General features: G+C 31.8%; 1 protein-coding gene across 1 annotated transcript; it reads left to right on the top strand.

Moving 5' to 3' along the window:
* Positions 1-6,209: 6,209 nt before the first annotated feature.
* On the top strand, positions 6,210-14,702 carry LOC139503396 (uncharacterized). The gene is made up of 4 exons (XM_071293171.1): positions 6,210-6,260; positions 9,830-9,928; positions 11,688-11,786; positions 14,274-14,702. Exons 1-4 carry the CDS (start codon positions 6,210-6,212, stop codon positions 14,700-14,702), a joined length of 678 nt encoding a protein of 225 aa, XP_071149272.1.
* The last annotated feature ends 2,878 nt before the right edge of the window (positions 14,703-17,580 follow it).

Genomic DNA, 17,580 nt, shown 5'->3' with positions numbered 1-17,580 from the left:
CAATATTTACATATAGATATAATAACATATAACACTGTAAGATATTTATATAGATTGAGTTCAACTGACCTGAAAGGACTTTCACATAAAGTAAATACCACCATTATAAGGAAATATTCTAAAGTCATAATAATACTAACAATTGTATCATAATGTATTCAATAATACACTAGAGACAATTAAAAACTGTATTCAATATAACAAGAAACCTAAGCAGATACTAATCAACTATTTTTTGTTCATATAATAAGTAATACTGGGATTTGTCAAATATAATAAATTCATTGAATATATAGAGTATCCTGGCTGTAACATCATGAGCAGTCACATATCCACCCCTGTGGACAACGTATCATGATGAAATAAAGGAATTCAAATTAATTTGATAACAAAAACAAAGTTACAATGGTGTGACATCAAAAATAAAGATGATCAGTAAATTATGTTGGTCACAATTTTGTGTAAATTTAAGGTAGATTCATGGCATATCGCCATCTTGGATTGTACAATCACAGTACAAAATTGGTCTAGTTTTTTGCCTAAATCTGCAAATTTGGAGACAGATTTGCAATTCAATGGTTAGAATGTTTTTCTCTATTTAAAGAAAACTTGTGAATGAATTGTATTATACAAAATATTTTAACAAATATCAATTTTTTTGGTTTAAAAATCATCTTTTTCAAATGAGTCATTTAGGGGGAGATAACTCTTTTAGTACAAAATTTATACTGGGTGAATAGAGATTTTTTTTATTTTTACTTGTAGCAATAAAACAAGTTCGATGACACCAAGTTTTCTTTTTATTTTCTTAAAACATATTATGAAACCTTTCTTCTCACAATTTATTTCAAAATTCTATCTCATAGATTTTTTTTAAGCACACTAACGTGTTTTTTCATGAACAAACTAACCAAATTTTGGAAATTTTCAACGACTCATAGCTTGAAAAATAGCACGGTGACCCATACTTTTTATTGAATTTTTGAAAAGAGCATAGAAAAAATTCTTCATTTTGGCAAATTATAAAAAAAATCTGTCTCAAAAAATATATATTCTTGTGATCTTCCTTAACTTGTATTTATATATAAATATTTATATAGGGTAGAATAGTCACCAAAGAGACTATACGTGTATCTTTCAGATAATTTAAATCAACTGTGCTTGTGACGGCCATAAATTTGTATTTGGACTATTAAAATCAAAAGATCATTATTTCATGGAAATATGAATAACATATCCTGGTTGTAACATCTTGAAAAACCATATATCCACAATGATGGACAACTTATCATGATGACATTTAGGAAAACAATTTTGAAAAAAAATATAACATCTATAGGTCTTTAATGCTTATATAACATTTGTTGCAAATTTAATGCCAAAACAAAATCCATATAAGTTCATATAATTATATGCCGTCAGTTTGATCCTAATTAAAAACTACTATCTATTGGTGCCAATAAATATATCATGATACAGAATTGACTTTTAAATTGTGACCAATAATTGGTTCAGTGACCAAAATTTGGGTCATTAAGATTGATAAATATATGACCTGAAAGCTGAAAATATAAAAAGTTGTACGGAACTAAAGATACTGCAGTCTGGTGAAACATTCAATATCTCAAATTAGGGAAAACAATAAATGTAATGGAAATTTTGTGCCTCTACCAAGTCGAGGGTTCATTTCATTTTAAGTTGGATCATATGTTCACAATCTATTTTGTCTGTTATGGTGTCCAATATTTTTTGTAGTAGATGTTATTCATTGGATGTATAGTTTGACTATATAATATAAACAAAATGAAGAACAGCAATTAAAGCATTATTTCCTTTTTTTCACTGGGCATATCCTGATTTTACGTCGTGTATGGATGTCCATATCCTTTCTCTATAAAATATATTTGATGAAACAAATATGTAACATGATTACAAGTCTTCTGATGTAAGATAAAACATATCAAGGTCTGAAAACAGATGTGCTTCGGCATGGTCATCAACACCATCATTATCATCATCATCATCATCATGATCATCATCTATCTCAACATCACTAACTTCATCTGATAACATAGCAGAGAGAGAAATATCTAAGGTGTCCGACTTATCTGGCAGGTTTACACAATTAGTGCATCTACATCCAGGACCACAAAAACCATCCTTAGAATCCGACCTAGATTTTCTGCATTTGCAGCGATTAGAGGAACAACCCGTCTTACAAGAACATCCCTTCGTGTACCACTGAACTGTCTGCTCTACTTTCTGAAAATTTCCTTCAGTGTCCCATATACATTCAAGTAAATTATTACTTACCTTCCATCCAAAATCTGAAAGAGGGGAGAGCTGAAGGAAATTTTCAGAAGCTGGTGCCCAAAACTGAAATACCCAGCTTGATCTTAGCCAATGAAATTTCAATGCCTCAGAATTTGGCATGATTTCCTGTTCTGAAAGGACTCTTTCCCACATTTTTTCCCTAATTTGAGATATTAATAATACATGTTTATCATGAATATTTTGACCATGAAGACTGTCATATAAGGATTTCACAGAAGTCACTGGCAAAAATGCAGTGGAATATTTAGAAAAATACACTGCTGATATCAATCTATAAAATGCAAACAGTGCACTCTCTGAATCAAAATCTAACAAACATGCAGTTTCTGTACCAGTGATAAATGTAGCATGCTTCCTAAATACATCAAAAAAGGTTTTCTTTCCAAAACCTTTAAAATATGAGACGTAGTCACAACCACTGTATATATACAGCAATTGTAGACATGACTCAATATCTTGGATACCCTGAAAACAAATATCATTCTGTAAGGCTACAGAAAATTCATTCATATTAATAAAAAGTTTTTCATATGGGGAATCTTTTAACTGTACATACAGTGACTTATTACTGTTTTTTACAAGAGGGAGACCTATGAAATAAACATCAGTGTCTGGACTATAACTGATAACTGTTTGAGCAGTGGAATTAACTGCATGAAGCCACACCCTAGTGTCAGCCTCTTCGTGGTCACCTGATGCTATCATGTATTCTATAGATGTATTAGAAATAGCAAGTCTAGCCTGATCTTTAAACTGGTTATCAAATCCACCACCAGTTATGAATGAGCATTCAGAATTTAAAAATTTCTGATTTGCAAATGTTAGGAACTGCTCTGAAATAAAATTTACCAGAAGCCTTTTCTGTTTACGGACTGACAGAAAGGATCTCCAGTTAGAGGGTAAATCAGTAGCAGGGGATAATTGATCAAATTCAACAGTTTGATCAGATATATCTCTTCTGGGTCTTTCAATGTCTTTAGGACTGGTACCCTGTCTGTTTGGGTGATCAAATACCAAATGAACCTCAGTTGCCTTAAACTGAAAGTGGGGTCGTACAACCCACTTATCAAACAGAAACCGTGCATAATCTAAAAATGTTTTATGCACAGACAGGGGGATGGTGTTAATAATAAACATTCCATCTATTACATAGGCTATATCAGTATTAAGTGGGGGTGGGGGTAAACTTGAAATAAAGGATACTGGATACATCTTCTTAAATACAGAAGTAGCCCAAGATTTCTGACCTTTTTTTGGTATTCCATCTGCATCACATATTGCCCTGGGTAATTGCAGAAACTGGTCTAAATCTGAAACAGCTTTGTTCGTAAATTTGGAAAGAGCCAAATTTTTTCTCAGGCAGGAAATACCTGTCTTGTGATCTTTTATTTCCTTCTTCTGTTTAGTAACAGTGACCTTGGGAGCAGAAAATGTAATAAGGTTTCTTCTTCTTCTTTGGGGAGCTTTTTTAGAAGAAGAAGCTACCAAAAAACACTGTACATAATTTATAAGGTCCTCATGTCCATACCGTCTGTAATTCAATAGGCTGTCTGACTGTTCGTCTGTTGCATTAATGTCCAAAAAAATATGGTGAAGATTTTTTTTATCATCTGAAATAAATAATGTGGACTGCTCCAACTGAGAAAAGTATTCATTTATATTTCTCTCTTGTAATTGTACATATGGGACAGTCATTTCAGTATGATGGGGAGAATCTCTGTTAAACCCTAATTGGGTTTTTAAATTATCAAGTGTTTCCGCTCTGTATGGCAGATAATATGTTAATGTTGCCAGTGAAGACTGGCTGAATGAATTTAAAGCATTCTTTGTTTTCAAATTAATTGCATCTCATGAGCTTCATCAAGAGCTACAGAGAAATAATTTTCCCCAGAAATGGAAACTGAGAAACACCCTTTTTGAAAAAAGTCAAAAACAACAGGCGGGAAGTTTTGCAAATCTGCAAGGTGATAAGGTATCATCCTTAAATAGTTATGCTTGTCAAAGGCATGACACAAGCAAGCCAATTGTTTCAAACATGCATTTCTCAGTTCCCAGTTTCTGGTTCTAATAGCCATATAAAAACCAAGATAATTCAAAAAATCAGTATGAATAAAAGAATCCCAAAAAGAGAACGTGTCACTTTTGGAACTCTGGTCATATCTCCAATTTGTAAATTCTGATAGGACATCATTTGAAAAAGCTGAAAAAATCTCTATTTTCTGAGAACATATCTGAGTCCACAAAGAATCGATATCACAATTATTTGCGTCATCAACAGAATTTATATTCATAGACGAAAACATATCATCTAATATGTGTTCAAAAGAGGTTTTACAATCTATGATTTTATCTGAAACTGAAAGAAAAGAACTAACCTGGTGCCTCAACATAGCTTCCCATACTTGTAATAAAAATCTATGGGTTACAGCAAATTTAGTACAATCAGTTAAAATTCTGTATGTTGAGCCATGATGTAATTTGGATGCAAGTTGTTTCAGACCAGCATCCAAATACACTTTCATAAATATTGGCAATAGATTGTTGAGTATGTGCCAATCCCATGGGTATGGAAGAACCCAGGACAAGTTTGCACCATACTCACTCTTTAACTTAATCAAATGGTCATAACGTTTGCCATCCCCTACTACAACAATATATTTGCACGATTTACCAATTTCAAATTTATCGTGCAAAATGTTAAGCACCTTAAGAACTGTTTCTTTTTTGTCGGCAGCATCATCTAGAACAGCAACAGATGTAAAATCAGACTTCTCAGTTTTTTCTGATGGAATGGAAAGAAAAGTTTTAATTCCAGGTATCTGTATCTGTTTGTCATGTAGCAAACATTTGGTAAACCCATACCTATGTACCAAGTCAGTGAATTCAGTAAAGGAGGCAGCTTCTCTAGGGTTAACATCCAAAAATGAATCAGTCAAGTTTTCAAATTGATTCCCCTGCCTGGATCGGGAGGGTCCAATTTTATCATCTGGATTTACAATAGACTAAATAAAGTCGCATGTTAGGAACGATCTCTAGATAACGCTGTGCAAGTTGAAACTTTATCAACAATAGCAACAGCACTTGAAATTAAGTCTACCTCACATGGACTGCTTTTAATGTCTGAAGTACATGTAATAATATTAGCTTCAGATGAAATACCATTAACAAGCAAAGGAACAACACTATCATCTAAATCAGTACCACAAGACTCAGAACTGCTGATACTAGTAAGTAAAGAATGACAAGGAGTTACTGCCTGTATGGTTGTTCCATGAAAACCACTCTTATATTTACCTACACCAACAACAGAATAACACTGATTTTTATCTAAGTTATCAAAACTAGCTACAACGAAACTGTTTGAAGTAAGAAACCTTTTCTGCTGTTCTAACTGCCTACATCTGTTGGTAATGTACCTTCTTAAAGAATCTTTTGACACTCCAAGACCTAGTCTAGCATTTATTGATAGAAATGTAGACGAGGCATTAGAGAACTTGTCACAAATATCAGTCACGAGAAGATGTAAAGGTTGTACACACTGAGCATTTTGACAATTAAATATACAGCTACACATATACAATCTTGGAAATGCTCTATTTACATTAAATGGGGTCTCAATATAATGATGATCCCATGATGCAACAGTTTTTACAAATTCTTTGTCCTCTTTGTCAGTTGCACTCAACCTATATAAAAAGTTCCACAGAACTGGGGGAATCTGATTTATTTCATGCTTAGCATCAAAAGCATGTATATGAGGCAAACATGAGTTTGCGGTCTTACCTGCAGTATATGATTTAACAAAAGACCTCAATATTTGGAGTGCTTCACTCAAAATTTCATGTTTTGGTGTAATTTTATTTTTCATAGCTATAATGGTAGAATTTTTTTCTATCAACTGTTCACTGATATCATTTTTCTCAGATGTAAGCTGGTTATTTTTAACAGTTAGACTATGTAAACAATTTATAAAATTTATCCCGTTTCTATATATTAAACGTCCATCCTGTTTTCTTTTAGGCACAAAAACCTGTAAACACTTACTGAATCTAATTTTCAACATTCTAAAAATCCATTTAGTGTTGTGCTGTAATTTTTTTTAGATCAGATTCAGATATAACATATTGAAATTTCGCTATATTAATAAGTAAATATTGTTTGAGCTTTTCATATATATTTGGAAGCAACAAAGATTCTTCCTTCAAAAAGGATTATAAAACAATATCTTTAATTTGCTCAAAAGTATAAAGATCTATATTTTCTTGGCTAACAGACTCATCAAACTTAAATTTATGAACTTGTTCACACATATATTGGGAAGTTTGATATTTCAAATGTTCCCCAGCATCAGACCTACAAAATGCATTGAAATTTTTGTAACATAATGAACAGCAAAATATTTTTTCTCTAGTATCTACATCAGTGTCATGTTGTAATTCTAATTTTAAATATTTTGTGAAAATATCAACATTCTCTTTAACTATAGACATAAACCTCTTACTGGAGGACTTTTCACATATGACACACTCAACATGCTGAGATATTTCTCTTTTAAAATTACTTAAAGCATTATAATGAACATGACATAAAATATCATTTACATTACATTTGTCTGGAAATTTATCTAAAAAGTTTATATCAAATTTTCTTTCTAGTAAATTTGGATCAATAGATGTCAAGTGATCACCTTTTTCTGAGCATAAATTAAAATTATGGAGAAAACATGGACTTTTACTTTCATTTGCTCCATCTATATTTGAACAATTTTTTTTTTATGATGAAACTCCAATTTCATTTTCCTCAGTAACTTTTGCAAATGCACGTTTAAATTTCATTTCGCATGTTCTGCAAATACAAGCTCTTTCAGAATAATTATACATCTGAACAATGAACTGAAAAAAGTCATAATTATCAGTCTTTTTCTGGATAAGATCAATATACCTATCATTGTGACGTTCACAGTGAATGCAAGGTCCAGACTCTCTTTCAGGATGTGTCTTAAAACAGTCGGTCTTTTTAGACATATTTTTTAATTTATCAAAATAATCTCGGTAAGGTTTAAGTTCGAGCGTTCCTGATGAAGGACTTGAGCGTACCTGATGAAGGACCTACATAATTGTAAGCTTTTCTGACGAAGGACCCGAGCGTACCTAATGAAGGACCTACATAATTGTAAGCTTTTCTGATAAAGGACCTGAGCGTACCTAATGAAGGACCTACATAATTGTAAGCTTTTCTGACGAAGGACCCGAGCGTACCTGATGAAGGACCTACATAATTGTAAGCTTTTCTGACGAAGGACCTGAGCGTACCTAATGAAGGACCTACATAATTGTAAGCTTTTCTGACGAAGGACCCGAGCGTACCTGATGAAGGACCTACATAATTGTAAGCTTTTCTGACGAAGGACCTGAGCGTACCTAATGAAGGACCTACATAATTGTAAGCTTTTCTGACGAAGGACCCGAGCGTACCTGATGAAGGACCTACATAATTGTAAGCTTTTCTGATAAAGGACCTGAGCGTACCTAATGAAGGACCTGAATATAAACAAAAATGTTGTGTTTGCTACATGTGTATTCACATTTATTTTATATTTGTACTAGATATTTTTAAAATCATACCAAGCCATATACAACCCACAAACAAGCTATGTGACATATATGCTGAAAATGAATACACAACATTTTAAACTATAAACAATGAAATAATTCTTTTCATTGAAATACTGAAATGGGTACTAAATTCTAAAATGTAATGCTAGAACATGATGAACTTGAAGAACTTTCTCATGTTGCCCTGGATTCATGTATATTCAAGTATGGTTACTAAAATGCAAAAGTTGCAAACGTAATTTAACAAATAACATAAATAAAACACAACACAAAGAATACAATAAGGATGTCAATAATCTGGAAAACCTGAAATATGTTAAAAATATTTTACCAGAATGGACCAATATTTAACAAAATTGCAATGCTGTTGACAATCAATGGGTAGTTGTGTGGGTTCGGTTTCACATAACTATTTCAGTTTTTAAAAGAAAAAAAAAATGATTTAGTACAGGTTGAACTTTTTTTCTATGCAAGACAACTAAACACTATCATCACACGACCTCAATAAAGAAATTAAAATGTAGATGAAATTATGACAAAGCAAAAGTTTGTGTTGACAAAATTAAAATTTAATGGCAGGACGGGGGCGTTGAATTACCATGCGGTCTATAAAATGCTTGGATTTTAGCCTCGAAAAAGGGTCAATATCTCGCTGTATACCGATCTGATCTATGTAAATGATGTAAGGAATATTGTTCAGACCTTTCTACATTTGAATCAATAATTATGATGAAAAAATAATGGGATTTTGTGAGCTTAGAAACCTGCTATTTATGAATGTCTGTTGAAAAAGGCGCTGAATGATTGATGCGCTTCCTTTTCAAAGCCTCAGTTGCAGTTTGACAAGGAGTGATGGGTAATTATGCAAATAATTGGGGACATCCATCATCATTAATGCTATTTTTGGTCATTTTATTTTCAAATATAGATTAGGATACAAATGTGTCAGTTATTTTCAGAAGGGGAAAACACCCGCCATATTTTTGTCTTCCAAAACAACGTAGTCACTTGTCATTTTCAGAAGCTCGTTTCTTGTAAAATAAAATCTCCTGAAAAGACAAAATAGCATCTTCACCTGTAAAACTTACCTATATAACTACTTAATGATGAAATGACACAAGTTTAATTGTCTTTAATAATAAATTTCTTGAAAAATCACGCGTACACGATGTAAACAAATTACCGAGATGGGGCTATACTGTCGCCGTCTATGTAAAAATCGCGATTGTCGCCCTTGATTTTTTGGCCGTTACGTCATATTGAAGGAGGCGCAGAACCGATCCGTGGCTTTCCCACTGAAACACACGTTACACCATTTGACGCATCCCTGTTTGTTAAATGTTATGTCTGAGTGTTGCGGATGGAGGACATTCTAGAAAACGCTTCATCGACGGCGTCATCATCTTCTGTGTTATAGTCGTCATCATTCGGGAAAGTCGTATAAGTCTTTAGCTTTGATAGATGTTCATAGTACACATCCTAATATAGTTTTCGATGCCTGTTATATCGTGCCTATTCCTCCTATTTTATAAGACACTATATTTTTATATATCATTAGGGAAACATTATATAGCATTGTTTTGAAAAAATAACACAACGGACAGCAATATTTAGTGTTATTACGATTGTACAGGTAGGAACTATAGCTTCGACAATGGCGCAAAAAAAGAAGTTTGAAGCACAATATGTCGGACTTAACATTTTAAATATAAACACTGTTGCTTTGTCATCAATACCTTTGTATTCATAGAAAAGCTATTCGTGTATCTGTAATATGTGGGGTTTTTTTTGTTAACAGAGACAAGAGATGCATACACAACACGTCAGTTATATATTTTTTATTTCATAATATGTTAAAATTTTATTTTTTTTCAATCCAGGTTGGTTACACTGCACTTCACATTGCTGTTTATCACAGATACACAGATATCGTCAAGTTGCTGATTGTTGGTGGCATTGATCTCAATACGAAGAATGGGGTGAGTGGATTATAAGTTAAACTTACAATTATATTGAATCATCTATAATAACAAAAATCAAATCAACTTCATCATATGTGCATGTCACACTAGACACATTTTGTTTTCTAGTCTGGATACTCCTTAGTAAGATATCACTTGCAACATTAGTGATATGTGACAAATTAGTATCTTCAATAACAAACACTGAAGCATAGAGAACAATGGACAAGTGTGTTGACTTAAAATTTTCCCAGATTTGAGGTCACAATATATCAAGAAAACAAAAGGATATATTTTACTAATACTAAATATCCAGGCTAAAATAGGGCTTACACATAGATATAGACTTTATATCAGTCACGGACCCGCGATATCGCAGATGTGTTGTAGTATCAATTAACTTTGTATAAAAATGACACATTACATCCACGCGTTCCATCACCAATCCGAATTCCGATAGCATTTTTTTTTTTCGGAATACTCTGTATAAAGACTATTATCATTTTATTCTAATTATATCACAAAAAACTGATGTAAAGATGCTAGTAGTTCTAGGATTGCAATTGTTTAGCAACAATAAAAAATTAGGCAAATAATCATCAAAGGTACCAGGATGATGATAATTTATTACGCCAGATGCGCGTTTCGTCTACATAAGATTCACCAGTGACGCTCATATCAAAATATTTATAAAGCCAAACAAGTACAAAGTTGAAGAGCATTGCGGATCCAAAATTCCAAAAAAGTTGTGCCAAATACGGCTAAGGTAATCTATGCCTTGGATAAGAAAATCGTCAATACCAAAACATTCATTAACAACATCATATGTGATGTCAAACTAGACGCAATTAGCTTTCTAGTGTGTGTGTGTGAATACTCTTTAGTAAAGTAAGGTTGCAAAATTAGTGAAAAGTGACAAATTAGAATCATCCATAACAAATATTGTAGAATGCAGAATATTGGAAAAGTTTGTTGACTTAAAAAAAAAATCCTAAGGTTGTGGTCACACTTTATCGAGAATACAAATGGGCAAATTGTAACAGTTCTAGTGGTGAAGCTTACAATAAACGACAATTTAAATGTGATGAGAAACTACTGACATTGCACTGTTTTGTAATTTTACACATTATATGATATGGTTAACATAGAATAACAGAAAACACGATTGTATAGAGTGAGCAACAAAACAACATATTGACGTTGGTTATGTTTCGATAGTCAACGTTGACCGAACATCTTTTCGTAACCAACTTGAACAAGATGACGGCGACAATAACACCGCCATTAACATAATTAATTTTCACTGCAAAGTTAATCGTTAACTAAAATAATACACAAACACATACACATTCATTTGTTAACATAGTACACATGCTTATATAGTTGTCGATGCCTGTTATATTGTGCCTATTCCTTCTATTTTATAAGACACTTTATTTTTATATATCTTTAAGGAAACATTATTTAGCATTGTTTTGAAAAAAATAACACAACGGACAGCAATATTTAGTGTTATTACGATTGTACAGGTAGGAACTATAGCTTCGACAATTGGCGTAAAAAAATAAGTTTGAAGCATAATATGTCGGACTTAACATTTTAAATATAAACACTGTTGCTTTGTCATCAATAACTTTGTATTCATAGATACGCTATTCGTGTATCTGTAATATGTGGTTTTTTTTTGTTAACAGAGACAAGAGATGCATACACAACACGTCAGTTATATATTTTTTATTTCATAATATGTTAAAATTGTATTTTTTTTTCAATCCAGGTTGGTGACACTGCACTTCACATTGCTGTTTATCACAGATACACAGAAATCGTAAAGTTGCTGATTGATGGTGGCATTGATCTCAATATACAGGATCGGGTCAGTGGATTATAAGTTTAACTTACAATTATATTGAATCATCATTAATAACAAAAAGCAAATCAACTTCATCATATGTGCATGTCACACTACTAGACACATTTTGTTTTCTGGTCTGGATACTCCTTAGTAAGATATCACTTAAGGTTGCAACATTAGTGATATGTGACAAATTAGTATCTTCCATAACAAACACTGAAGCGTAGAGAACAATGGACAAGTGTGTTGACTTAAATTTTTCCCAGATTTGAGGTCACAATATATCAAGAAAACAAAAGGATATATTTTAATAATACTAAACATCCAGGCTAATTGGTTATCAAAGGTACCAGGATTATAATTTAGTACGCCAGACGCGCGTTTCGTCTACATAAGACTCATCAGTGACGCTCATATCGAAATATTATAAAGCCAAACAAGAACAAAGTTGCAGAGCATTTAAAATCCAAAATTCCAAAAACGGCTAAGGTAATCTATGCCTGGGATAAGAAAATCGTCAATACCAACACATTCATTTACAGCATCATATGTGATGTCAAACTAGACGCAATTAGCTTTCTAGTGTGTGTGTGTGGATACTCTTTAGTAAAGTAAGGTTGCAAAATTAGTGAAAAGTGACAAATAAGAATCATCCATAACAAATATTGTAGAATGCAGAATATTGGAAAAGTTTGTTGACTACTGGGCTTACACATAGATATAGACTTTATATCAGTCACGGACCCGCGATATCGCAGATGTGTTGTAGTATCAATTAACTTTATATAAAAATGACACATTACATACACGCGTTCCATCACCAATCCGAATTCTGATAGCAAATTTTTTTTCGGAAGACTCCGTATAAAGACTATTATCATTTCATTGTAATTATATCACAAAAAGCTGATGTAAAGATGCTAGTATTTCTAGAATTGCAATTCAAAGAACAACAATCAATAATTAGGCAAATAATTATCAAAAGTACCAGGATTATAATTTAGTACGCCAGACGCGCGTTTCGTCTACACAAGATTCATCAGTGACGCTCATATCAAAATATTTATAAAGCCAAACAAGTACAAAGTTGAAGAGCATTGCGGATCCAAAATTCCAAAAACGGCTAAGGTAATCTATGCCTTGGATAAGAAAATCGTCAATACCAACACTAGTAGCACGATTTCAGTCTGAAACGGTCATTTTGGTCTGATCGTATCTTAATTGACTGGATTTACCGCTAGAGGAAAACGTCAAGATTTGTCAGATCGTTAAGTCTCCATTCGGATCGATAGTCTCATTAGGTAAATTAGTCGGTTAAGGCATGTCAAGATATTTAAAACTGTATCGTCTAGCGAGCTGTTTAGATCCGTTAAGATCGTGTCAGACCAAAACAGACCATGGATACAAACTGACGTCAAGATGTTGTCAGACCGTGTCCAGTCGTGTTCAGATTTTAATAATTTGGACACAAAACGAGTGAAACTTTCCCATTATTTATCAGGGGTTGCTCCCCTTTCAAGAATAAAATAAAACTGTGAAAGAAGACGATTTTTTTTAACTGAAAGTCTACCACGTCCCCTTAATCATGTTATTTAAATAAAACAAATATTCAATTTGAATTCTAACTTCTTCCTATTTAATTATTTAACAGACGTAACTATTTTTAAATATTGTAAATGAATGCATAATCATTTATCTTTTTATGTTACTTATATAAATTGCATTTGAGTAAATTTGAGGCAGGGAAAAAAATATATATATAACTCTGTCTTTTATCGTTTTCCGTTTATTGTCATGACATTGTCCGTTTATTTTTGTCAGACTCATGCGTTTGACTTTCGATCTTTATTTTTTAATGTGTCTATAATTCGAGAGCCTTTTGTAAAAAAAACCAAATACCAGAAGCCTTCGTTAAAAAATAAAGTTTGAATATTATAGCAGAAAAAGGCTGATAAATTCATTCAAATTTATATTTCAAATAGGATAAATAATCAAGAAAATGTTTACATTTAAAGACCAGGTTACATATATATTACATGCATACAGCATAATAAAGCTGGTTTAATTTGAATGACTATCCATAAGGGACATTTTTCGACGATAATTAATCAAATCTGACAAGTTTTATTAAAAACGGAAAATAATTCTTCGCCCGTAAACGATTTAACGTTACCGTACCCTCTTTATTTTTGTTGCAATCCGCATGTGTGTCGGCAGTGTCAGCGCTTCTAATACCAAATTTATTTTACACAAAATCGTTGACATGGTAGAAGGAAACTATAGTACAATATAAGCTGAGCTGGAAATTGCAATTGGTGAGTAAAAATGAATAATATTTTAATACATGTCTATCAGAATAATCATTGATCATGGATCATCATCCAAGAGTTTGAAGGAAAAATGTTCACATTTGTTAAATTTGTGCGTACAGGTATGAATCGACGTTCCAATACTCCACACTCTTGCATAGTAGCCTGTTTAAAGGCAAAGTAAGAATTTGGACATAAGCAAGCAGATTGTACAGATGATTTAAGTAGCAATCACGAGGACGCTACTAATGAACAATCAGATGCCAATGATGCAGATACTGAAGACAATGAAGCACCTCAATTCCAATCGATACTTCAGCCATTAACCTCAATGGCGTCATTCAGCATAAATCTAGATCAAGGCAATAAATCACCTGCAAAAAAAAGTGGAGATAATGTGAAAGACCTACCAGATCCTGTAGGAGACCGTAGTAGAAACAGAAGGGGTAGAAACAACAAAAACAAAAAGAATGATAAACCTGAAGGAAATATTGAACAGTATTTTAATGGACAAGCATCTGAAAATACTGATACACCTAAAGTTAAAAACACAGGCAAGAGAAATGCAACAACCCCGACAGAAGATAAACATAAAGATGCTGGACTCATACAAAAGACTAAAACTTAAGTCCAGAAACGATAAAGTTATGTAATACCAAAAGATCAAAATAAACAATCATGATTAGCAATTGTAAATATTTGAATATAATTATTTTAGATAGCTTATTTTTATCACAAGTAAACAAAAAATGAGTGTGATGTAATAAATGATTACATACATTCAGGGATGAATATTCATGAAACTAGAAAATATGAAATAGTTAAATGTAACACAAGATACAAAAAGAATGAATTTGTATATAAATCGCCTCACATTGAGTCATGTATAAATAATAACAGCAATTATAATACAGATTATTTATTTGATATAATTCAAGATATTAGAATTCAGAAATGTAAATATAAATACAAGTCCAAAACAGTATATTCATATCTATTATTTATTGTCATATTCATCAGACTTAAAGTTCTGATATCACACATTTTGTACAATCTATTTATAGAACATTACATGTTCAAATGCTTGATTACACATAGGACATTCTCTTTATATTGTTTAATTAAAGATGTCCATTTGTCAATAACTATGTCTCACTTATCAGCTACGCAAAGGGATTTTCCGTTGATAACTAATTTGTTGAAAATACATTCCAATTCTAAAAATAGAATAATCTCGACGATTGCTAAGTACATTCCAGGTGATATTATTATCTTTCACTATTCACATAATACATCCAGTTTCTTTCAAATTAAATCCACTTATAGCATATTCTATAAACACAGCTACAAGCAGTTCGATTCCACGATATTCGATCACTGTTTTTATTCATGCCAAGCCTTTATCAGTGTCAAGGTCGTTAGGCAGCTGAAAAAAGAAAACAAGACGTGCTATTTATTGAACCAAGAAAATATGTTTCCAAAAAATGTATCACTAATCAAAAGAATGAAATGAATATATCATACCTAAACGAATATAAGCAGACAATTTTATATTGCTTAATATTACTTGTCAAATTTAGTACATGTTTACACAAAAGATACTGCTCATTTTATATAGAAGATATTAATTCATGTTCTAAAAGTAAAATACATGTATGTATGGAACAAATACTTTATATAGATTTGAGTTTATTTGATCTATATATATATATGCATCTGTATTGTCATACAGGAATTTATTAGCTTGAATATGTTAACATGCCAGTATTTTAAACACATACCAATTTTAATTAGAAAATTATGACCAAAAAAATACATAGTTGCTCCTTAAAATGTCAGGGTCTTGGTGCAAAAGAGAAAAGACAAAGATTATATATGTGGATGAAGTATCAAAAATGTAACATATTGTTTGTACAGGAAAGTCATTTTACAGACAAATTGAAAATAAATTTAGAATATGAATTTAAAGGTCAACAATATCACAGCTTTGGAACCTCACAATCAAAAGGAGTCTCAATCTTCATAAATAATGAGATAGATTGTAAATTTATAGATAAATTTCAAGATGAGGAAGTCAGGTTAATCCTTTTAAATATTGAAATTGAAGACAGTATATATACCTTGGTAAATATTTATGCACCAAACATACCCCAAAAAAGAAATGTCTTCTTTAAAAAAGTTAAAGATGTTATAACTAAAAATAGCTTAGGAATGGTCATTATAGGAGGAGACATGAATGACACCTTAACTAATATAGACAACAAGCATAATATGTCAAAAAAGTCCTTTAAAGAAAAAAAGGCTGTACCCAGCTTAAAATCTTTAATAAAAATGCATAAGTTAAGTGATATGTGGCGAGAAATACATGGTAAAACAATACAATTTACTTGGAGAAGGAAAAATAACATCAATGAAGCATCAAGAATTGATTTCTTTTTAACCTGTCCTGAAATACGAACTCAAATAGAATCAACAGATATAAGACCAGCCATTATAACCCATACAGATCATCAAGCAATATCTCTTATGATAAACTGTAGATCACAACAAAAAGGAAAAGGATATTTTAAAATAAATAATAGTGTTTTAGAAAATAATGAGTATCAAAACATAATTAAAAAACTTATAAAACAGTATGAATGTAAAGTATTACTTAACAATGACGTTGGGCTTCAATGGGATCTCTTTAAAACAGAGGTGCGAGACTATACTATAGCAATCTGTAAAAGGAAAGCACAAAACAATGTAAAAGAAATAAACATTTTAGAAAATAAACTTAAAAAATTAAATGAATGTATAAATTTGAAGTGCCAAGAAGATGTTATTGCCTATTTCGATGATGAAATCAATAAATTAGAAAACAAACTTAGTAATTTATATGAAGCGAAAACTAAAGGGGCACAAATTAGATCTAGAATTAAGTGGGTGGAAGAAGGGGAAAAAATACAAAATTCTTTTTAGGATTAGAAAAATCTAGGCAAACAAAAAAAACAATAACAGCCCTTAAAGATAAAGATGGGGAGATACACAGAGATCCTACAAAAATATTGCAACTTGAAAGAGAATTTTATCAAGATATATACAAAAGTTCAAACCCTAACATAACTTATATTAAAGATTACATTATGAATACAGAAATTGATCATAAATTCACCAATAAAGAAAGTGAAAGTATGGAAGGTCTATTAAGTATCCAGGAATGCACAGAATCTCTATTTAAAATGAAACTCAATAAAGCCCCAGGCATTGATGGTTTAAGTGTAGAGTTTTACAAGATATTTTGGGAAGATCTGAAAGAATTTGCTGTTAATACATTCAATTTTTCATATGAAAAAGGGGAGTTAACTAATTTACAAAAAAAAGGAGTTATTTCCCTTCTACATAAAAAAATGACCCACTATCTTTAGATAACTATAGGCCAATAACATTATTAAATGTAGATACAAAGATTGTAGCTCAGTCATTAGCATAAAGAATTAGTAAAATATTACCACAAATTATTCATG

The sequence above is a fragment of the Mytilus edulis genome, chromosome 14 (assembly GCF_963676685.1).
Source record: "Mytilus edulis chromosome 14, xbMytEdul2.2, whole genome shotgun sequence".
NCBI classification, from domain to species: domain Eukaryota; kingdom Metazoa; phylum Mollusca; class Bivalvia; order Mytilida; family Mytilidae; genus Mytilus; species Mytilus edulis.
The sequence above is the reverse complement of the archived record's forward strand: the minus strand, read 5'-3'. Positions and strand labels throughout refer to the sequence as shown.